The sequence below is a fragment of the Barbus barbus genome (genome assembly GCF_936440315.1).
Source record: "Barbus barbus genome assembly, chromosome: 2".
Taxonomy (NCBI): domain Eukaryota; kingdom Metazoa; phylum Chordata; class Actinopteri; order Cypriniformes; family Cyprinidae; genus Barbus; species Barbus barbus.
The window spans coordinates 17,677,874-17,703,207 of record NC_136730.1 but is presented as its reverse complement, the minus strand read 5'-3'; the positions used below and the strand labels follow the sequence as shown (position 1 = coordinate 17,703,207).

General features: G+C 36.2%; 1 protein-coding gene across 1 annotated transcript; it reads right to left on the bottom strand.

Annotated features, from left to right (window-relative positions):
• Positions 1–11,726: 11,726 nt before the first annotated feature.
• LOC306882988 (insulin gene enhancer protein isl-2b-like) lies at positions 11,727–15,415 on the bottom strand. Its single transcript, XM_079438029.1, has 6 exons — positions 15,277–15,415; positions 14,780–14,969; positions 14,326–14,585; positions 12,998–13,281; positions 12,467–12,634; positions 11,727–12,275 (listed from the first exon to the last, which is right to left on the bottom strand). Exons 1-6 carry the CDS (start codon positions 15,332–15,334, stop codon positions 12,159–12,161), a joined length of 1,077 nt encoding a protein of 358 aa, XP_079294155.1. The 5' UTR covers positions 15,335–15,415; the 3' UTR covers positions 11,727–12,158.
• Between the last annotated feature and the right edge of the window lie 9,919 nt (positions 15,416–25,334).

Below are 25,334 nucleotides of genomic sequence, written 5' to 3'. Positions count from 1 at the left end.
ATTCTTTATCCATTTTAGGATTTTGTTTAAACTATTGTTTATTCATCCCACAAGCACTCGAGTTAAAATCTTGCCCACATGTGTAACAGTATCTTGATGTTAGTTGAGTAACTTCTGTGCTGTTACAGGATGTGTTTGGAACTGGATTCAAAGAGAGCCTGGCCAAGCAGTGACGTAAAGCTGGAATCCACTAGGTGGCAGCGGCTCTGTGAGTCTTGTGTTTATTCTCTCAAGTGGCTGAAGACACTCTGTTTCACGAGTTCAGAGAGTGTTTTTGTAGTGTTTGTTACAGGAATTTGCTTTCACAGAATCAACATCGCAAGAAGGTAAGCTGCCAGAACAGCCTGGAGAAAATTCAGTTTAGAAATTCAAGTAAATATTTACAGCCAATCATCGTAAAGGTTCACTCAGTAATTTGTCCTCATCAAAACGTTTCATACATAAAGAAATGAATAGTGCTTTTGAAAATGTTTAAAATCATGTTCAGATGAAGACTGCAGACATATCAGTAGCCTAATAAGAGACGTTTTATTTTGCATTAAGCAAGTCAACCTGTTGAAAGCAACAGTCCAACACTACTCACTTTATCTCCATAAGTTCCTTGCGATTGTAACAATTAGCTCTCTTACTTCCATAAACCAAAAGCCATTTGATTTTTATTGTAGTATACTGTGGTATGTTATTGATTAGTTGTCTGCAATATGATGTCCCTTTTTCTTTACTACTTTGTATCAGATTACAGTAAGAGAAGGAGAGATACACACACACACACCATCACAACTCATTCATACAGCTATGACTCTGTGGTCTCAGACTAAAACAATATATTCCACCTCTAAGACATCTTGGCAGATACACACACAGACAGACACACAGACAGACAGGGAGTCCTTCACCAAACAAAAGGCATATTTAAGATGAGAATCTCCCTATTACCTCAATCGCTTCTAATATTTCTGCACCACCATTCATCTCCTTGTGTGTCAGTGCTGCTACTTGCTTCTTTTGTGCTTCGTAGTTGGACCATCAGGGATCTCGCATGAAATATTTTGTTTAACTGGCCCATGACCGGAGTGTGTTAAACCTCCATCAGGCTGCCTGTCAACAAGCCTTTCTTTCTTTCTTTCTTTCTTTCTTTCTTTCTTTCTTTCTTTCTTTCTTTCTTTCTTTCTTTCTTTCTTTCTTTCTTTCTTTCTTTCTTTTTCTTTGAACAGTCTTGATTATTCTTTAAACACTCTTGGGAACTCTTCCCATTATTATTATAAATAACTAAAAAAAAAGTTGTAAAGGCATTAACTGAACTGAAATAATTTCTAAATTAACTATACAAAGCATACTTAATAACATATAAGACATTATACAAATAACTATAAAAATGACAAGCACACAAGAAAATGACTAAAACTTTCAAATTAAAATGTAAAAACAATATAAAAACTGATGCAAAATAATAATAAAAAAACTATGATAATATCTCTATTCTGTTAGTATCTCTAAAATAACACTGACACTTCCTTGTAATGATCGGTTTAACCTTTTATGACGAATGTTGTGTTGCTGTCATTTTAATGTATATTTCCGAATGTATTATTCACTGAAATATTGATTGCAGTTCTTTTTGAGTTTAATGCTCAATGCATGACTACTCTCGTGTATTTACTGACACTGTTATTATTATTATATATTTTTTTTTTTTGTGAAAATTGGAAATAGCAAAAACTTGGAAAAGAAGAAATGAGAGGAGAGATGGTAAGAGGCAGACAGAGAACGCCAGTGATGGAGTGAAAGAGAGATGCCAGGAGTAAATCTCTTCTCTCTGTTGAGGCAATGTGATCCCCTTCTCCGCTTGGCTGCTTTTGACTGGAACTCCTGTTCTTCCCTCCCAGAACAATGCAGGTCAGCTTAACTTTCAGTCGAGGGGGGCACACCGTCTACAGGTAGCCCCTTGTCCACACACACACACGTTTGTTTTTGTGAAAAGTGGGAACATCCCATAGGTGTAATTGTTTTTATACTGTAAAAACTGTATGTGCTATTGCCCTACACCTAAACTTAGCCCTCACAGGAGACCTCTACTTTCCCCCAAAAAAACTCACTCTGTATGAAATTATAAGCTTTTTGAAAAGTGGGGACATGGGGCAATGTCCTCATAAGTCACCTTCACCTTGTAATACCTATGTTATACCTGTGTCATTATACAAATTTATGTCCTAATTTGTCACAAAAATTCGCACACACACACACACACATACACACACACACTGATGAGGTTTGGTGCCAATACATTCTATATCTACCTTAGACTTAGTTTAATGAATACAGAGTCACTTTGCTCATCTTCGCATAAAAATATATATGTAAAGATACACACTTTCAAAATTATTGTAATCATTTGATGTCACCAAATCATTTTTAGATGCATAATCATTGAGAACCGTTCTGTCACATTAGAAGAAAGAGATTTTTGTCTAACTGGACATGTGTGTGTGTGTGTGTGTGTGTGTGTGTGTGTGTGTGTGTGTGTGTGAGAAATATTTGTAAAACTCCACAGATTTTTTATTTTTTATTTAGCGTATTTGTATTTTTGTGTACACACCAGCGGGTTGCAGCACTGAGCAAGAAAGATCTGCAGACAGGAAGCAGAGTGTTTACTCAACACATTTTGAACAAACACAAATACACTTTTCTGAAGTGACAGGCACAGATAGTTTCTGACATTCATGCTGAGAGCCTTCTCAGTGCACATTATACAGAAATCACACATAAAGAGATGCAAACTAAATATACAGAAGTTGCCTGATGAATTTGAAAACAGCATATTGTAGAGTCTAGTATGGCAGCTAGTGGTTTACTTAAAAGTCCTTAAGGGTGTTGATAGACATCTGAATGCTAAGAACTCTGTTTGACTTTGGGCCTATTTGTTCTTTGGGTCAATGTCATAAAGTTTTTTTTTTTAACTATTAAAAATAAAACTATTAGTTTGTCACTTTACACTAATGAATTTTCATAGAAAAAAATCTGTGAAGCAGTTTTACAAATTACAGTATGTATTTTTTAATAGAGTTCAGGTTGTAAAATGCAATTATATGTATGAATTACTAATTCAAGAAATTTGTAGAATTTTATTGTAGAATTTAATTTTTATTGTCGAATTTCAAGTTTTAATATGTATATATATATTCTGTTTCATCACAACTTTAATCATCATTACTAATTTATTAGTAATGATTATTTAAGTTGTGATGAAATAGAATCTTTTTAGATCTTTTATTCTGTATTGTGGCATGTAATTGAATGTAACTCATTATAGAAAAGAAATTGATTGGATTTTGAAATGTGGGCACTTCACTCAAAAACTGAGGCAGATGAATGTGGTAAAGCAGACTAAACGATTGCAGAAGTTACCCGAGAGAAGTCTGTTGTTTTCTCGGGAAGATCCAGTTATGACATTTTGATTTAAAATTACAAGGTCAAAATTTTTAATTGAAACATATACACAAATAAATTGTTCACATATGCATTCAAAAATCAGATGAATTTTCATTTTATGTCGACTTTAAAGGGATAGTTCACCCAAAAATGAAAATTCTGTCAAAATTCATTTACTCACCCTCAAGTAGTCCCAAACCTGTATTGATGTCTTTGTTCTGCTGAACACAAAGGAATATATTCTGAAGAATGTGGGAAACAGAGGAGTTCTGGGGCCCCATTGACTTCCATAGTATTTTTTTTCCTACTATATGGAAGTCAATGGTGCCCCAAAACAGAACAAAGAAATTCATACAGGTTTGGAACTACTTGAGGGTGAGTAAATGAATTTTGACAGAATTTTCATTTTTGGGTGAACTATCCCTTTAAGCGGTTCATGAATGTTAGTACTTTTTACTTAATGGTTATGCCACATCATATTTTAGTCATTAAATTTAATTGAAAATGTAATTAAATTGATCAATTTAATAAATTATGTTTTTAATTCAAGTTTTTATGTTAAATTTGAAATGCAAATGGTATAAATATTTTTCATATGAAACAAATTTAAATACAAAAGCTTTTTTTTTACTTTTATAAGATTTCTTGTGTTCATTGTGTTATTATTTATATGGCTGGAATTTATTCAGTAAGGCAGACTTCATTTGCTGTGAAAGGCAAAGTTTCTCTGTACGTGTGCATGAGTAAAGAGGCTTTATTTCCTCATTGGCTGCTGTTGCACCTTGTTTGCTGATGGCATCCAATCAGCACTCCACTTTTCACACTTATTAAGCTCATCCATTAACACGTACATATGTACACTGGCTTCCTCTCCGTCTCTCTACCTCTCTTTTTCACACACACACAAGCCCAGCCTCTCAGTGAGAAGCCACTGTGAAACTGAATCCCGCCACTACAAGATAAGGCAGAAATACTGGAAGATGAACAATATGGCCGTTGTTAAGTGGCTGCCAGCCATCAGAACTACGCCCACTGCGGAGAGAGTCCAAGGTAGAGTCTGCTTGAGTGAGCCTAACACTATCGGATTTGAACTCTGACAGCAAGCCTGAAGGAATGCAGCAGTGTGTGAGCGTATGTGTGTTTTTGAGCATATATGTGTGTGTATGTACACATGTGTCTTGGAGCTGCACCAAGTCAACTGCGCATAGTTGACCTGTAATAGGAGAAGCAGAATCCTGTCACTTTCCCAAATTGCTACTCAAAAGCTCAGACATGTCAGGTCAGAAACGGTGTTGAGGTACAGGCTGTGGTTTGATGGGTTTGGCCACATTACAATCATCAGGCTGTGTTGCCATTCTGCCGCTCAGAGCTGTCTACACTATAGTCATGTTGTCAGAATCCGTACCCTCAGACCATAAGGGAGTGCCAAATGTTGTTTTTTTTAAAGCTGTTTTGTGCCAACATGTAGCTAGAACGTTGTTGTTAATGGTGGAAAAAAATCTGGATTTAAAAGCCAAATAATGGCAACCACGTAACTAAAACCTCTGAATTAGCTTAACAGATATCAAATAAATGGGTCTGTTTAGGGGGTGTAAATGTTTGAATCTTGTTTAAAATATGTTTTTTTATATTGTGGTCTATGGTATTAGCCACTGTAGGTGAATAAGTGCAGTCAACTCTGTAAAACGTTTTGCGCTACAAACCAGTGCTTTTCGGTTCATTGCACTGTCGTCTTTTGGGGCCTAGAAGACACTTAATATTTAGCAATATCACCAATTTGACCACTTACACGAACAAATGATTTGAAATTTGAAGATAATTTGAAAATTGAGCTGAATGGTGATACTATTGTCTTTATAGCTGAATCAAATTTGTTTATAACTGATGAATTTTACAACATCAAAATTGTTATTGAACTGAATTGAATCAAGACTGCACTGATGTGAGCTGAATAAAAACATTACTGTTTTCAGCTGCTTATATCTTGAATTGAACTTGTTTCATGATGAATGAACATTACATAGATATTGAACTGAAGTGAACAAACACTGAACTGGCTGGAGCTGAATAATGACACTATTGTCTTTCTGCAGCTGCTTTATAGCAGAATTTTGATTTGCCTTATTTTTAAAGTTTGCATCATTTGCATCATTGATTGTGTTACTTTCCTGGTTAATACTGTGAAGCTGCTTTGAAACATTCTCTGTTGTATAGTAAATTAAAATATGATTACAAATACCAGTCTGCAATGTCAGACCACAGACTATTTTGTACAGCTACACTCTTAAAAATAAAGGTTCCAAAAGGGGGTTTCACAGCGATGCCATAGAAGAACCAGTTTTGATTCACCTTTCAGTGAACAGTTCTTAAAAGAACCTTTTTTTTTTAGTGTGAAGAACATTTAATAATCTAAAGAACCCTTTTCCACTGTAAAGAACCTTTTGTGGAATGAAAATATTCCATGGATGGTAAAGGCTCTTTGTGGAATCATTGATGCCAGTAAAGAACCTTTATCTTTAAGAGTGTAAAATAACTGGAAGTGGCTAAAACTAAAAGCAAGTTAAAATGTCTGTGCTTACTCTCGTGAACAGTGAAAGTGAATAGTATAGCAAAACATTCATGTGAATTAGCTATGGCACGATTTTGAAGTTTAAGTTTAGCCTCTCTTGTTTTCTCTTTATACTTTCTCTTGTATTCTGTCTTTTTTCAGATGGAGTGAATGAACGCTCTGATTTGTAGATGCAGCACTTCCATCCAGTTGTCGTAGGACCCTGGGAGAGTCCAAGACTTACTAATAACCCAATTAGCCATGATTTGTTACGACGTGGGTGGAGAGAGAATGAGCTCTCTTGACCTGTCATTCAAAGACAAATTAACCGTTGCTCCCATGATGCACTAGTGCAGTTGGCTTATGCTGAAAAGAAAGCTATCAAATGTCGACTCCTCTATTGTGGCGACAATTCCCATGGATTCCTCTGTAAAGGTTTCGGAGGTCACCTCTTGCCCTGAGAATCTAAACTTTCAAATGTAGTGTAAATTTATAGAGTGACAATGATCAGAAGGAATCTAGAAAGTCCCATTGTACACAAGTTGCCTTCTCTGTGATGAAAAGTGTGTGAACACTTCAAATAATGCTTTTATGTAAATGATTTCCCCCATCCAAGTTTGTGATGTGCTGTACAAGTGTGCTGAGTGCTTTCTGAGTGTATTGACTACAGCTGCTGTTATGTTGTAGTGGTGATGTCATGTAGCACAGCTGCATCTCATTGGCTGCCTGTCCTCCATCAATGAGAAGTAAACTGAACTTGTTGTTGACACTTTTATTTGCTTCATCTCATTCAAATCTTTTCAACTGCCTTGATAAAAGCAACATGATTTCACCCTACTAATAACTTTTATATTATTTGTATACATATAGTTTGTATTGATGCAAGTAATAAAAGTCTCACAGTCTTTCAACTCCAGTATTAAGATGCTTTATAAAACATTTTGAAATACAGCCTTTACTTATCTTACATTTTCTTTCATATATGCTCAACATACACTACTGTTCAAAACTTTGGGGTCAGTTTTTGAAAGAAGTCTCTTTTGCAAGACTGCGTTAATTTGATCAAAAATGCATTAAAACAGTAATGTTGTGAATTATGGTTTAAATTTAAAACTATTATGAATTTTCAGCAGCCATACTTCAGTCTTCAGCCACATGATCCTTCAGAAATCATTCTAATTTGCTAATTTGGTATTCAAGTAACATTTCTTATCAATGTTGAAAAACATTGTGCTGCTTAATATTGTTGTGAAAACCATGATAACATCTTTAATAAATCGTAAGGCCTTTATTTGATATATGAATCTTTTGTATCATAAATGTTGTTTATGAACAAGTTAATGCATCCTTGCTAAATAAAAGTATTATTTCTTGAGCCTAAACATTTGAACAAGTGTACTGATTCATTTTATAAAGCTGAGGTTCTTGCTAAAAGTAAAATCTTTATGTTTCTGTTGCAGGAGGCAAAACCTGACGTTCTTAATCTTTACATAAAGAGCACTCTGTCCTCCGTTAGCCATGCAGTACCGACAGGTACTTGGCAGTGACACGTTATCTAATACCAGTCTCAGTGAGTCCAGCAAAGCATGAAGTGTGACCAGCAAGCTCTCCCAGCATCCCGTTCGCTCACAGTATCAACACTTAGGTCCTTTCCTCAGGGCACTGCACTCGGCTAGGTAACACATACCTATGGCATTTAGAAAAGGAAGTGGGTATTAGCGGTGGAAGCTTGCTCAACTGAAATCAAAGGCTTGTATTAAAGCCATGCATATTGGCCATGATCTTGACTGGCTCCTCTAAACATTGAATAAACACATCTGTGTTTATGTATGCTGAGTGTCTGACTCAAACTCCATTGGCGGTTTTAGGGTTTTAATGGTGGAGACTAATTACTTAATGAGTTTATTAGAGCTAATTTTCTGTGCTCTGGGAAGTGAGTTTAGCTTTCATCTGAGAACAAGAAGGTCTCTTATCTAATAGGCTTCCACAGTCTGCAGCAAAGAGACGGTCTGTTAAAAAACCCTCTATGGTTGTCTGGTTTAGGTCCTAATTAAGATTATGACAGTTTCTGCTCGGGATGTAAAGAGCCAATCTTCACAGAATGTCTTATGGCATTCAAGCTCTTTCCTTTCTTTTTCCTTACTGATTTAAACATTTAATCTTACATATAATTGTAGTGATTCAGGCTGATTTTCATATTAAATACAAATAGGGAAATTAAATTAATGGGGAATTGTACACTGTAAATTTTGAAGTTGTAAATAAAGATTATTGGAGTATGATTTACAAGAAAATATTTCAGTTTTTCTACTTTAAAATGTAATGCTTCATGTCATGTGTTACTTGCTGTTTGTTTGTAATTGTGAAATTTACTAGTAATTTCTGAGCCATTTTCATTTCAGAGCGTTGACTTGCTGCTAGTATTCTGTTTTCTTTTATTTGGGTGAAGTTCAGCACATTCAGGCATTTACGAGTGCCCATCTCTGGTGTTTGATGTTAAGGGCAGCTTCGGTCAGTGTAGGCTCCTGGTATGTGTTGGGTACAGGCTTGAGACAGGATAAATGTTTGGCAGGGAACATGTTCAGCCTCTTTCTTCTCTCCCAGGATAACATAAACAGTTTTGGCACAAGAAAGCAACGGTGACCCCAAGGCCAGCCTCTGACACAACCCATTCATTCACTGCCTACCTCTCTCTCTTTGTGTGTGTGTGTGTGTGTGTGTGTGTGTGTGTAGCATAATGTTAGGACCATGGCACAAAGATGATGGACCATGTGATCTGAAACAAGGGACATCTTGTACCCTGATAATCCTATAATCATTTGCTCATCCTCATGTTGGTCCAAAACTGACTTATTTTCATCGTTTGAACACAAAAAAGATTAAATATCCATACAAATGGAAGTCAACGAGGTCCAATGTTGTATTCAATCCCACTGATTGTCATTGTATCTACAAGCTTTTGAAACGTTCTTCAGAATGTCTTCTTTTGTGTTTAATAGAATAATTTTTTGCCCTTCTTTGATGTATACCATTACATATTCAATCCCTATAATTACAAAGTCCTCAAAATACCCTAAGGAGAATCATTACCTTGTACATCATCGATGTTAATGTTTAATATTCTGAAAAGATATTAATTTCCTGATGTTCATGCTGTATTTATGATTTATTCCACCTCACGCTATCCTTTGAGAGCACTTGAACAGAACCCCTCATCAGATTCAGATGATTCACCGACAGAGGCTGTTCTTTTAACACTCACATGAAATGCTCAGTCACTCAGGCTACATGTGACAGCTGTAGAATTATATATTGCTGCTCATTATTACGCTGTTTTAAAAAAACGGATGTGTTGTGTTTGATAAACTACACCTCTAAAGGAGTGATTAAGGGAATATTGTTCATCCAAATTGAAATGACATATTTAATTTCCTTTCAAGTTTAGATTTTGTATGTCAGGTAAAACCTTTGGCAGAAGATTTCACTGTTATGTCCTACATATCATTTCCACAGACTGTTATAATGTCAGATGACTCCACAAAGTGAATATCTATCACAGACATTTATATAAAATGTTGAACAATTGGCAAAATTGGAGGAGTGGCTCCAGTTTGAAGATGGTTTGTGTGCTGTGACGGTAGCCATTAATTTAAAAGCAATATTGTGGTGACCCTTTGAACGCTGCTGTAGAACACATTCTGTGTTGTCCCCATGCTGGAATGATAAAAACAAGAGTTATAGGTCTGTTTATCCCGCTCTTAAAGCCCTGAGTGCATTATCAAACATAGAATGCATTAGGGTCGGTATTGTTAAAAGTGTTTTTAAGATCTAATAAATCCTGGTTATTTATGGAGCCGTGGTCACAGCGCTTCACCCCCACCATCTACTTTAATTTAGCCTGAGCTTTGCACCCATATACCTGTGTGTGACCAAAATCCCAGCACTGTCTGCTGATCTGATCTGACCACGTATGAAGGAAGCTTCCAAATTTTGGTGACTGTGCAGCTGTTTCTGTATCTTGGATTATGCAGAGGCATTTCTGCAAAGCCACTTTGTAGAATTCTGGACGTCCGTTTCCCTCAAATGCCAGATGCTTGTATTTCCTTAAGACTGAGTCTTCTTGTAGAGCGAATGCTGAAGCCATCATGAACTCTGTTTTATAGTCTGTTATTGTAGAGTGGGTGGCTTTGACCTCCCTCCATGCCTTTAATGGGGTGTGTGTGCGCGCGCGTGTGTGTGTGTGTGTGTGTGTGTGTGTGTGTGTGTGAATGCATGTCTATATTGCCCTGCTAGGGGTGTCCTTATGGGTGTTTATTCTCCTAATGGGAATTCATGATTTTTAATATGTCTTCAGACGGGTGGGGTTGCTTGATTTATTGTTCTATTGCAAGAAATTGGTTAAAAATGTTGCTGTGCGGTCTGTGTGAACATTAACACACACTTATTGAAAAAAAAATCAGTGAAATTTTCAATACAACTAAACCCCATTTACAACTGCTTATTTTTGGTTCGGATGATCTGATGACAAGTGGTCAGAGCTAAATGTAGCTGGATATGTACTGCAAAACATTCTGAGAGTTAAGAACCACATTCAGGTTATCTTGACATGAACACAGGTTCATCCTTGAATGCCTTCCTATCATTGCCTTACTTCCTCTCTCTCTGCTGATTAATTAGCTTACTTGAACAAGCAAAAAACTGCTATCTTGTCTCTTTGGATCTGTATCAATAGCACCTGAAGCCTATAAAAACTTCCATTCTTTAACAGCGTATTTAGTTTTGCCTTCTTTTGAGTTGTGTGCACTCTTTCTTAATTTAGTAAGAAAGGTTTGGACTGTATAGAAGTAGCTAAAAGCAAATCCAAATCTGTGTCGGGTATCAAAGTTGCATAAGTAACTGTTCGAGTCCGTCTTTTTAGAAAATCTGATATAAGAATAAGTTTCGCTGACCTTGAAATCTGCAATATTTTGAAAATGGTAAGCGCTCACAATTAGGCCTACGAAATTACTGAAATTACAAAAACTATCGTTTTTTCTTCTTAAAATTCACGTAAATTTAACTCGTGAATGTGTTTTTAAATATCGACTTGTTAACGAATAATAATATTTTCATAGCAATTTAATAAGCAGTATACTTCAGCTCAATTTCCTGTGCATATTTGTGCTTAAGATTTTTCTTTGTGTTGGTGAATCTGCAATATTTTCACATCACGCCCCTGTTCTGTTGAATGTAGCCTATTGTTTTTTGTTTGTTTTTTGGTGTAATGTCACAAGTAAATAAAAGCTCAAGCGATCCTGAAATATTTGTCTAGACACGTAAATTTGCCAAGGAAAAGGGGACTAATCATTTTAAAGATCTAATCTGACAACGAAAAAACGACATATTCATTTTTTTAAATCATTATTTACATTGAAATAGTTTGGCATCTGTAAAATGTTTTCTACTCGGCAAATTAGCTCATTTATTTAATTTATAATATAGAGTATTTTTATTAAGGCATACTTGATTTTGAACAAATCCATAGGCTATTTTTATAGGAAATGTAGCATAAGAAATGTCTTCTTCGAATTATTTTTTGTAATAATCAGGCCTATGATATAATATTATAATGAGTGGCCTACTAATAGGCCTAATAATAATATTTAGCTAATTAGTTAAACTCCACCTCTCCGTTTTTCTGAACAAATCAAACCTTTTCATAAGAGACTATTCACGCATTTTACATTCACAAATATAAATAAACATTTTCTGTGCTGATTTATTTTTTGCGAATTTATGTGACAATAAATAACAATAACTTAATTTTGTTCAGAGACACAAATAGTCCTCCAATAAATTTCACAACGAAATAAAAAAATCCCATCTTCTGAAATCGAGTCTTTTGAAAAGATTTTTGTCAAAAGAAATGTCCAAAACCACAGATACAACAGCCATCATAATGAACAACGAATATCCATTTCGAGTGGGCATGGTCCCTCGTTTAGTGTAGTCTATATGCAGAGTTTCACTTCCATCATTTCACCACCGGCTTTTTAGGAAAAACGGTTCCTCTGTTCCCAGTGCAGGTTTTTGCTATAGCCTATACGTCTGATGGCGCTGTCCGGTGATGGTAATGGAATTTCCCGCGTCCGTGATATGAGCTGTTCTCGTGATTTCCCGGGGAACAGACGAGCAGTCGCTCTCACGTCTCCACCGGGCTCGGTACCATGCTGGTCGGTGTGTCCGGTAACTGTGAAGAAAGAGAGGTCACGTCGCTGCCAGATGAGTTTCCTAAAGAACCGGATTCCGAGTATGAGACCTGAAAGTGAGAGGCAAAATTAACTATTAATTAAAAAAAAAATAAAAATAGCTAGGCATACTAATAATAATAGGCTATAGTAATAATGATAATAATAATAGGCAAATCTTAGTCTGACAACAGTAGGCCTACAGTAAAGTAGCCTATAAAAACCATAAAAAATTTCAAAAACTGTATTTTTTCCCACTCACCAGCTGTTGAAAGGCAGGTTGATCTAAGTCACTCTGAAGTGCAAATTCGCTGAGAGCTTTCCAGGGTGGTTGGTAAGTCTGCACTTCCAACGGGTGTCCTGGCACTGAGGGGATGTGTCGAACTGGGCTGCCTGCAACCAGCGCAGTGCCCGTCATGCCCTGCAGATTCTGGACCAAAAAGTCCAGACCATTTCATATCGGCATTTTAATAAGGGACAATGCCTCATAAAACAGAGTTAAATCTTTTCATTCTTGTTTTTGATAAATAAAAGAAAACTATAATATATAGTATACGGGCAGTTCCAGATGAAATAGAGTTTAAAACATTCCCCAAACCACCCACAGTAGGGGAGTCTGTAGCTAATTTGCTTCAAACCCTCACTGCAGTCGAATTACAGACCCAATTAAAATCATCTCGGCTCATATCAAGTGTCAGGCATCGCTCAGAGCCGTACTGGTTAAAGACTGTATTTTTTTCGGCACATATAGGCTAGATTTCTCACACTGAAAGTGCATTAGCAAGACACTCACCGTCTTATCGCCATGTTGCTGTTGTAGCTGTTTCATGAAGATAGATCTCTTCTTGTCCTTGCAGCGCTTGTTTTGGAACCAGACTCGAATGACCCGCGGGCTCAGGCCTGTCATCTCCACCAGCTGCTCCTTCATGAGCGCATCTGGTCTCGGGTTTGCGTTGTAGCACGTCCGTAAAGTGTGTAGCTGCTTTTCGTTTAACACCGTCCTCACCCGAGTGGTCTTCTCTGATTGCTTGTGCACGTGCTTCCGATGAGGAGTTTGCCGGACCGACACAGGATCAGCTGAACAAAAATGTGAAAACGATAGATAGATAGATAGATAGATAGATAGATAGATAGATAGATAGATAGATAGATAGATAGATAGATAGATAGATAGATAGATTTTAAATATTCAGTGGACAGACATTTTTCACTAAAATTTAAAATCCTCAAATGAATTAATCTGGCCTTATGGTATATATTGTCTTTATAATTAATGTTAATATCAATATTAGGCTACGTTTAATTACAACCAATAATATATTGCATTACAGATAATTTATTTTGCAAATATGCATTTGTAAATTATGAAATTAAAGAGCATGTTGAGTCTTTTGCAGCTCTTGGTAAAGGCCCTGCCGCTCAGGCTTATCAGTGGTTGACTAAACAAAGTTATCAAGCAGATCAGCCTGTAATTAGCTATTATGTAACAACATTACACGATTCCTCCCCCAGCAGCCTATATAATTAGGCCTACCATTCAGTTTAGCAAAACAGACCTTAGGCTAAATAAGCCCTAGCCGTTCCGAATAAATAGCTCTAAATCATTTATTTTTATTTGTTTTCTACTACTATAATTTCTATACGTCTGTGTCCGATACGACTGTAATAATATGTGACCCTGAACCACAAAACCAGTCATAAGGGTCAATTTCTTTTTAATTGATTTATACATCATCTGACAGCTGAATAAATAAACTTTTCATTGATGTATGGTTTGTTAGGATAGGACAATATTTGGCTGAGATACAATTTGGAAATCTGATGGTGCAACAAAATCAAAATATTGAGAAACTCGCCTTTAAAGTTGTCCAAATGAAGTCCTTAGCGATGCATATTACTAATCAAAAAATTAAGTTTTTATATATTTATGGTGGGAAATTTACAAAATATCTTCATGGAACATGATTAATATCCTAATGAGTTTTGGCATAAAAGAAAAATCGGTAACTTTGACCCATATTGTTGGCTATTGCTACAAATATACCCGTGCCACTTATGACTGATTTTGCGGTCCAGGGTCACATAGGCGTAAGTCAGTTGGTTGTTATGTGCTATACTGACCTGCCATATGCAGTCCTCTGCTGTGGATGTGTCCCGGACTGAGAGGGCTGCTGCCTGATCCGCGCTCCAGGGCCAGACCATGATCTGCTCGACACAACAGTTCCTCGTCCCGGACGGAGAACTCATCCCCGGGCAAAAGCTGCCGGCTACACACCGAGCAGCGGAAACACTCGATGTGATACACACTGTCCCGAGCTCTCATGACCAAATCACTGCTGCTGAAGCCCAAAGTGCATTTTGCGCATTTTATACCGAACAATCTGTTGGATGTAGAATAGAAAAATAATTTAATTTGTGGAGTGACAAAACCAAGCAAGTCCAAGCATGCTTTTTAATTCCACTTTAATTTAATTTTACAGTCTGTTGCTAGATGTTTTGATCATTAGAAATATGAGTATGCGACTGAATATAATTCAAACTTTTCCTGAAACAAACCAAAAAAAAAAAAACCTACCTTACATAATCTCTCTTGCAGTACGTTTTCCCGTCTCGTACGAAGCAAGTGCACGTCTCGTCCAGGTATTGGTTGCACTCCACGCATTTCAAACAGGCTGCGTGCCACTCCAGGTCAGGGGAGACCCGCAGAATATACTGGTCATGGATCTGACTGCCGCAGCCTACACACATCGCAAGTCCGGACTTCTCTGAGCATGAAAAAGAACATTGTTTTGAGCTCTTATAGAGTTAGAGAGTCGAGAATTTATAAGTATTTCACACAAATCGAAATCATCGAGGTTTGTAACTAATATTGGGCTATGGTGAAAAGATCAAGACAGTAGCTAGGCTATTTCTCAGATGACAGATACTGCAGAAGCTGTAGTCGTGGAAAAAACAGTAGGCCTAATCATTAACAATCAATTTTCGCATGAAACAACACTGAATCAACGCTTACTTTTAAACATAAATTACTTTTTGTAGGGCCTATAGATTTTTTTCCACAGCAATACATACTTTTGGAATGATCCCCCATATCATCCAAAAAAGAAGAGCTGAATATTATATCCACCATACAGGTTGCCTGAAGAGAAGATTGCTTGTGGAAACAGAAAGAGAGAAAAGGTAGTGTCCGCTCCCGGCTATCCCGCAACTTGAGTCCAGAGTGAGGAGAGATGGAGAAGGGGGTAAACGCAGGAACAGGGTCTGAGAGAGAGAGAGAGAGAGAGAGAGAGAGCTGTCTGCCGCTCGAGACGTGACGTCAGGCGCAAACCCGAACTAAGACGCGTCAGTAGGGGGCAACAAGTCACAGTGCACCCAATATTGATTCGTTTCACTCCCTAGACATGATCAGATAACTGTGCTTGTTGTTTCAGAAAAATATAAAAACATCTTAATTTGCTTAACTTTTTTATTTTATTTTATTCAGGGTGTTTCAGTGTGAGGTATTTTATGGGTTCTTTAGGAAAGGTGAGATTTATCTTGTCAAGTGGCTCATTAGATCGAAGTAGTCTACTATCAGACTGACATATTGGTTGAAAAGCTAAACCCACAACCCCAACAATATCTTATGTTCATTTAAGAAAAATCTGAAAACAAGTCTAGTAGGCCTGTGCCTATTTTTTAACAGAGAGTTCAGTAAAATTAATGGAAGTGATTATTTAATAAATAACTCTAATTTGTGTTCAGCAAACTGGACTGTGTCTAGATTCTGGAAAGCTTATTATTGACGAAAGTATGCTGAATTCTGAAATCAGTAGAGGCCATACGTACTTCACTTTGCTGTTTTGAATTAAAATGTTTCCTATATTTAACCATTTCTAATTTAGGAGAAATTCTTAAAATGAGATATATGTACATATAGCTTATTGCTCATTTGATTGCCACAGTAAATAAAAATGCTCAATTTAAGGAAAAATGATATGCTTAAATATGGGAAAAGGAATCTCTCATCCATACTTTGATTAGACAGTGAGTGCAGTCACTAGCAGTGATGAAAGAGTTCATATTATGGCCAATTGCATTTGATTGCAGTAGGCCTACGTAGCCTATCAGCCTCAAAATAGAGCTAACTGGAGGAAGAAACAAAACATTTTAACATTATCATTGCAATCTTTATGTTTGAAGCAGTGTTGATATTTCAAACTGTGTCATTCAAAACTATTTCAGTTTTTTAGACTTTAAATGGAGAACATGAGAGGACACACAGTATTTCAACTTGTGATAATTCATGTCACGTATGAATCACATAATTGTTGTGTTATTCATAAGAATTTCAAAATTGTAATATACTTTAACATGTCTGCTTAATAATGAACCCTGGATCCCATCTGTCACTGCTGTGCTTCCAGATATAGCTGTATGAAACTATGAAATTTAATGGTCGTATATTTGCTTTGCATTCTGATGAAAAATATAAGGGAGAAAAGGGGTTATTTCTGCCCTGCATGAAAACCGGCTATACTGCACATGCCTTGGCTCATCAAGACAAACTTTCATGTCATCTTCCTCCATTCTTCTTCAATCTCTGAAACCCAAGGGAATAGCCGCAGTGTATACTGACACCCAGCGCTCGATCTGAAGGAGACTTGGGGCGCTCCGGAGACCAAGCACGCGATCAGAAAAGAACTGTCGTTTGCGATGTGACATTGTTATTAAGCATATTAAAGCTCGGTTGAAAACAGTAGTTTTCAGTTTTAAGGGATCGGGACCTCTCGTTGAAAATTAATTGTGTCCTAGTGGCACAGGTAACTATACTCTCTTCTCTCATTTCAGTTTCTGTCTTCACACCTGTCAGCTGCGATGCTTCCATCAATTCAAGAGATTATAGAGACCTATGCGGGGCAAAAAGAAATATCGCAAAATTATTTATACTATTTTAATCCATAGATGGATCATATTTTATCTCATATTTTCAAGAGAACAAAAACAAATTCACTTCTGGGGAAATTGGGGCAAACAGCTGGACATAAACCACTGAGCCACAGTGACTCTTGTTAAGCCTAAAATTTTATTCAGTCACATGAATTGAGGCAAAGTTGCATGGTTTTTATGCACATCTAAAATTGTATTGTCATTAGGTTTCTGTCGTTTTTGACAGGGAAATATTTGTACATCAAGCGATGGTTTTTTTTTTTTGCGAAAAAATTGTTGCATCACGTGAAACTTGTGATATCCCAATTGTCCCAAAATTTGCATAACAATTTGCATAAAACCCAGCGATGTTAATAGTAGCTTTTACCAGAGACCAAGTTAATGAAACTGCAAAATGAATACAACTACAGTTTTTGATTTACAATTGAATTAAATCGTTATTTATATTCAGGGAAGGGGAATTTTCAACTGATGAAATTTGTAATTGTTTATTAGAATGTTATTTGACCCCTTTCAGTTACTTTACCGTTCACTTTATATGGTGTTTTGATTACTTTATAAGACTTTTCAAAAAATACCACAGAAGAAAAAAGTCACAGAGGTTTGGAACTCATGACTAAAGGCATTTTAATTTTTAGGTGAACTATCCTTTATATGTATAGTAATGAAATGTCCATGTTCACCTGAACAAACAGTTTATTTATTGTGGGTCTTAATTGTCACCATAAGAACAAAGCATGATTGAAAATAAACATCCAGAATCATTAGATTTATCACTTATAATTGAAACGCTATGGTCCAGAAATAATGTAATATTATCTATAAGGCTGCCACGGGGTCACTGTTTTTAATTGTAATATCCTGTACCTCTCTACTAAATTCTTAATGTGCAGTGAACATGCATGTAAACATTAAATGGATTCAAAGTCATAAGCCATGTAACCTTCTGTGTAATGGGAATACCGCGTAACCAACAAACATGCAGAAGCAAAAACAACACATGCCTATTGACAGATTTGTGTGCTTCAGCGTGGCCCATTATTTCGTTCAGAACTGTTTGATCCATGGTCCCATCCAATGGGGATTGGCCAGCTGTCAGGGGTCTGCATTAGCAGAGTTTAAGTGTTGCTAATGGCAGCTTTAAGCCCTAAATTATTTACTGCTCTCATCAGAAATGAGACTTAAAGTGCTGTGTGTCCAGCCAGCCCCCGAACAGCTACATGTGCCAAAACCTCGGTCAGAATTCAATGCACACAATTTCCAATGGAAATTAATAAATCACACCATAACCATAAATAGCAGTGATTATTATTAAAGGTCATTCCTGTTCATTTTTGTTTTTAATGCACATAGAGTTTTTCCTGGTTTTCTTTTTGATACAATAAGACTCATATAAATGCTTATGGCAGATTTTAACACCAGCTCAGAATAAGAGTGGTGAAAAAAAAAAAAAAAAAAAAAATCAAGTCCTCATGAATGCGCCTCTGAAAGTAGAATCATGTTGCTTATATATAATTTAACATATGTCTGATTTAATGCAGCATTCACATAATAATTAGTATTAATTTTTGATTGCTGCCTTAGGGCATTTCTGCATTGTTGGCAGAGGAAGCAGTCCCATTATTATCATAACAGTGTTCCTGTCAGTCTGGCCTTTTTATTTTACAAATGCTGAGCTTGTATCTCGGCCCCTGCCAAAACAGAACAGCTCTTGCACATTCATGAAGAGCCGCTACCAATATGTGTCAGCTCCTCTGTGGAACAACATGAGAAAATGCACATTCACTCCTGCATAGTTCATTCTTTATTAGTTGTTCAATTATTTTCAAGTACTTTATTTCCCAAGGATTATTATCTAGACTCCTCTTAGATACAGTTGCAGTAATATATGTCTGAACCATTTGGATTTGCCTGCATTTCTGCATAAAGTGGTCATGATTTTGGTCATGGTATTATCTGACTGTAGTAGACAAATACACACAAACAATTCTATGGAACACAATGTGAACATTCACAATGCAGGACAGAGGAAGTATGTAAAACCATAGATTTAATGACTGTTTAACCCTCTTTTGGCAGAATACCTGCACTGCAGTTCAAACCTGCACAACCGTCAGTAGGAATTTTGTACCATTTATCTTTACAAAGCTATTGTCAGTTCAGCAGTGTTTTTTTTTGGTTATTTTTGTGTGAAGTCATGCCAAAGCATATTTTCTTCTTTTGAAGCCATTCTGCTATTGATTTACTCCTGCGCTTTGAGTTGTTGTTCTGTGGCATCACTCAACCTCTTTTGAGCTTCAGCTGTGCAAAAATTTCAAATTTTAAAAGACCAGTTAATGCTGTTTTCAAAATTTTCTTCAAATAATTTACATACATTTTTCTGCAATTTGAAGTACTGAATCTTTAAAGGTGAAAATTTTAAAGGTGTATATTTGTGTGTGTGTGTGTGTGTGTGTGTGTGTATACACTACCAAAGGTTTTTGAACAATTCAATTGTAATGTTTTTTAAGTCTCCTCTGCTCCCCAAGCCTGCATTTATTTGATCCAAACTACAGCAAAAACAGCACATTTTTGAAATATTTTTACTATTTAAAATACAGTAACTGTTTTCTATTTGAATATATTTTAAAATGTAATTTATTTCAAAGCTGAATATTTAGCATCATTACTCCAGTCACACGATCATTCAGAAATCATTCTAATATTCTGTTTGGCAGCTCAAAAAACATTATTATTATGTTGAAAACAGCTGAGTATAATCTTTTCAGGTTTCTTTGATGAATAGATAGTTCAGAAGAACAGTATACTTATCTGAAATAGAAGTCTATTGTAACATGTCTATATATCTTTATCTTTATCATCACTTTTGATCAATTTAAAGCATCCTTGCTAAATAAAGTATTAATTTCTATAACCCCAACCCATCTACCCCCCCCCCCCCCCAAAAAAAAAACCCCTCCAAGCTTTTGAATAGTATAGTGTATAATGTTACAAAAGCTTTCCATTTCAGACAAATGCTGATATTTGAATCTTTCTATTCATCAAAAAACCTTGAAATGTTCTCAACTGTTTTAAATATTGATAATAATAATAATGACAATAAATGTTTCTTGAACAGCAAATCAGCTTATTAGAATGATTTCTGAAGGATCATGTGACACTGAAGACTGGAGTAATGATGCTGAAAATTTAGCCTTGATCACAGGAATACATTTTTTTAATATATTCAAATAGAAAGCAGTTCTTTTCAATAGTAAAAATATTTCACATTATTTCACACTGATTTTGCTGTATTTTTGATCAAATAAATGCAGGCTTGGTGCAGAAGAGAATTCTTTAAAAACATTAAAAACCTTACTGTTCAAAAACTTTTGACTGGTAGTCTATATATATATATTATGTCAGTATGGTAGTATAGTATATACAGCATATACTGGTAGTATATATTTCGTGTTTTCACACCTGATGAGCGAACAATGGCATGCATATATTTCAATATGACAATTTGTGCTTCAGGTGCCCATGGGACTGGTGGGCAGGCAGGCGGTGTGAGCGTGGCTATTTTATCCTCGCTGTCCTGCTCCATGTGAGCGTTTTAGCAGCACCATGGGGCCAGAAGATGAACAGACTATCACTGCCCTCTCCACTGCCTAACAGCCAGCAGACTGCACAGCAACAAGCGCTCTAGGAACACTGACCAACCGGGGGCAAACGACCAGACCATCTGTCTGCTGCTTCACTCAGATATACATATATTTTTAAAGTGGGGCGGGGGAAGTCAGCAGAGTTTGGCAGGAGAAAGTTGCCAAAGCTGTAGCTGGGGACTTGAGGCCTGGTGGGGAGGAGAGCAGCTCTCACTCTGGATTATACGTCCTGGCTTTTAACGGCATGTTCACAAATTGATGCTGGGCTCCTCGGGGGCTGCAGCAGGAGCATTAAATGGCACTGAAATATTCATATGTGAGTGCATTTAGCTGAGCGCAGCTGATGGGCGGCTCCCAGGAGGGGCCACAGGGAAGTGCTGCTGGGCTCTGATCCCTTACCCCCACCCACCCGTAGACCCTCATACCCTGTGTATGGGTGAGGGGAGTATCTAGAGCTGGTTTTGTCAGAGCTCTCTAAGAAAGCATGCAGCATGATCAGTGAAGTTCAACTCATTTAAAGTGTGTCCAATTGTGAGACCGTTTGTTTGTTTGTTTGTTTGTTTGTTTGTATGTATTCCCAGAAGGTTTATTGTGGGATCACACAATGATCACAGGGTTAATATAACAAACAATATCTTAATTGATAACATTTAGCTACATAAAATAATAATTCTTGGAAACAACAGGTTATTAAATTAAAGAAGTTTAGAAGAGACATTTATGTTTTATAGTTTTATACATACTTTGTCTGCAGGCTCATTTGTCATTTTTCCATCCATCCATCCATCCATCCATCCATCCATCCATCCATCCATCCATCTATCCATCTATCCATCTATCCATCTATCTATCTATCTATCTATCTATCTATCTATCTATCTATCTATCTATCTATCTATCTATCTATCTATCTATCTATCTATCGTCACAGATCAGCCGGGCTCCATCACAGCGATCTCTGTCACCTGAGTTTTGATTCACACCACCTGCACCTCATCAGCACCCAATCAATCCCGCACTACATGAGCACACACCCCACTCCAGTTCATTGTCCGATCTCGACTATACGAAGTGGACTCTCTCAGCTCTTCGCTGTTACTCACCTGATACCTACCTGCTAACATACTTACCTCCTGCTCCTCTCCTTCCTCAGTCCTCCTCCTGTGATCATCCTCCTTCGTCTCCAACGTCTGTCTGGGGTGTGTGCTGCCACAAGTCTTCCACAAGTTCTTGGCAAGATACAACATCCTTCAGTATATCCTATCTGCTATATCCTGCTTAATTCACTAATCCTGTGTCCTGACCACTTCTGTAACATCTATCTGTCTGTCTGTCTATCTATCATCTGTCTGTTTGTCTGTCTGTCTATATCTCTATCTCCCTTATCTATAATAAATATACAATAAAATATATATTTCATGTCATTTTTAGATCATGGGTATTACATTTGTTAAATTTAATAAATTAATAATTAAAATAACGGCAATCAAAAATATTTTTATATACAATTTTCTAAATTTCAGTCTTTTTGTAATTGTCATTTGTCATTCTCGTCTGTTTCAATGGTTCATTTAGTTTCATAGTCCAGTGTTTTTGAATTGCATATTAATCATACACTCTGAGAAAAAGAAATGTGCAAAAAATGTCACTTTTAGGGATACAACAGCTTGTCTTTTGGGAAGCACCCTTAAAGGGACAGCTTCTTCAGTGTTAAAAGGTTCATGTAGTACATTAAGAGTACATATAAATAATCAGAGGTACTAAAATTTATGGGTTGTTGTATCCCTAAAAGGTACAGTTTTTGCACATTTTTCCCAACAGTGTCAGATTTCTCCTGTCTCTCTGACTAAATCCAGCTTTCCTAGTCTCCCAGCTTTGCTCTGTCTGTCTGACCCAGTTCTTCTGCAGAAAGTAGAGGCTAAAATCCATCCAGCTGAAAACTTTTATGTAAATGTGAAGTGTAGAAAACTGCTCTGTAGCCATGGTAACAGTCTCTGGAGTAGATGTCTTCAGCCGAGCAATTTCACTTCGCTGGAGTGCCATGCACTTAAGAAGAATGTTTTCAAAAAGAAACCTGAGAAGCTTTTTAAAATATGATGTATAATTTATTTGCATTTTTTTTTTTCTCCTGGCTCATATCTCTTTGAAAGATGGTTTAGGATTGGATGTGGAGGCCATTTGACTATTATTATCTGAAAACATACTACATTTCCGTAGATAATGGCTAATAATAAAGATCCAGAGTGATTTTCTTAGACTGTAACCTACCACGTTCAATGCACAGAAAGGTAGTAAGGACATTGTTAAAATAGTGCATGTGATATCAGTGGTTCAACCTTAACTGTATGATGCTATAAGAATATTTTTTGTTTGCAAAGAAAACAAATAACAACTTTATTCAACAATTCTTCTCTTCCCTGTAACCCACCACTGATGTCACATGGACTATTTTAATTATGTCCTTACTACCTTTCTGGGCCTCGAAAGTGTCAGTTGTATTGCAGTCTATGCAGGGTCAGAAATCTCTCAGATTTCATCAAAAATATCTTAATTTGTGTTTCAAAGATAAACTAAGATCTTACAGGTTTGGAACGACATTAGAGCGAGTAAATAATCAGTTTTTTCTTTTTTTGGTTTGGGGGGGGGGGGGGTATTTCTATAATAGTTCTCCTTTTAAAGGAATTATATTTCAAATGAATGATGTCTAATCCCTCTATTTTTTAAAAACATTTTTAACTAACTTGTTAGGTATATCTAAGCAAAATAAGTTAAAGAAAGAGAAATAATTGATATTTACTATAAAAAATAAAAGCTTTTTTGACTGTGGTCATGCACTTTTAATGGGATTAAAGTCACAGTTCAAGCGCACGGGTTATGAAAGATCTGAATAATTGAGTTCTGTGTCTAATGGTCAGTGCAGGAGCTTGTCACATATCTGCACTCAACCCTTTCATTGTCACCCCATCTTACTGTCTCCCTCCATCAGTGTCAAAAGTATCTGAGGTAGTTTCAGGTCCAGTTTTCTTCACTTAACAACATTCCATCAAACACAAATGAGAGATGATATGAGGATTTATAAAAGCGTACCTACGGAGTACTACAAGTTTCCTGTGCTACATTTAAATGGCATTTGTAAGGACAGTTGAAAATTGTTTATAGTTGCAGACAGCGGCGTCTTCAGAGAGTTGTGACAATAACTGTCTATGGTTTTATTAAAGTCATGTTTGCAGTATGAATACTGATGTGGTTTTAGGCAGAAGTGGTTAATTTGCACTTTGTTGGGACCAGCTAAGAAAAGTTTGGTCAGAAAACACCAACACTTGAATGACCCAGAGACAGACGAAACATGTAGATTGTCTCCTCTGTGAATTCTCAACTGTCCAGAGGTAATGTAGCTCTGCTGAATAATTGAGGCTTTGTATTCATTTGAGAGCTGAAGTCAGGGTGTAAGCGTGTGTCCGTACATACAGTATGGGTTTGATGACTCTTTTTAAACTCTTAACTCTTTTGATATTTAAGGTGCCTGACCACCAGACATTGCGCTTGAAAGTGCTTCACTGAATAATCTTTAATGCTATATATATATATATATATATATATATATATATATATATATATATATATATATATATATATATATATATATATATATATTAGTATGGTATATGTAAATATTATTAAAATGATTTAAAATGCATTATTATAAATACCAAGTGTCTTAATTGCTTCTTTCTTTGTCTTATTTTTAATGAGAACAAAGTAACAGTTTATTGAAAATATTTTATGTAGATAACATGTTATAATGAATATGTATGACTGACTTTTCAGTTGTAAATATATGGTTTGGCTAGGGAACAAAATAATTTCAGTTCTCATTTGCCAGCTCTTTGCACGATTAGCAACAGTCTGTCACATTAGCATGCCATGCTTTTAGCTTGTCGTTGTACGTCTGACTTGCATTAAATTAATTACCGTGCGTAAATATTTGAGTACATTTAATTGACAACAAAATTGATTTGAATTAATAATAGCTAATTAGCGTGATGCTCATTAAAGAAAATTCAGACTAAGTGGGGTGTCATGTTGTGACAGTTCCTTGAATAATAATGGAACTGAGCTTTTTCAGATCAGTGATGTGGATGTGATACTACAGAACAAACACATCCTTAACATTATGATTTTGTTTAGAAATACTAAGAAATTAAAGTTATTACACTACACTGTAAAGTTCTTATTTATACATATCTCATTATTCTTTCATTTTTTATATGTTGGCTGGCATGTGACAGACACTACACCATGCAACAGCAACATCAGCATCAACTAGCTGAACACTTGCATTTGACAGTTATAAATATGTGTGCTTTTAGAATTTCAAATCTCTGTGAATATATGTACCTTCTTACATAAACACTATGTTTCCCTACTGTATTGCATTAATACAGTTTTTATCAGTGTCTCACTACAAAATAACCAAACTACTTTATGCTAAATTTTATACCAAACTGCTTTATACTATATATAATTTATTATTTGAAGTTGTGAATAATAATCATT

Coding starts and splice junctions, on each gene's coding strand:
- LOC306882988 (XM_079438029.1), bottom strand. CDS start 15,334: ATGGTGGATATAATATTCAGCTCTTCTTTTTTGGATGATATGGGGGAT. Junction 13,282..14,325: donor CAGAGGACTGCATATGGCAG/GTCAGTATAGCA, acceptor ATTTTTGTTCAG/CTGATCCTGTGTCGGTCCGG. Junction 12,276..12,466: donor AACCTGCCTTTCAACAGCTG/GTGAGTGGGAAA, acceptor TCTCACTTTCAG/GTCTCATACTCGGAATCCGG.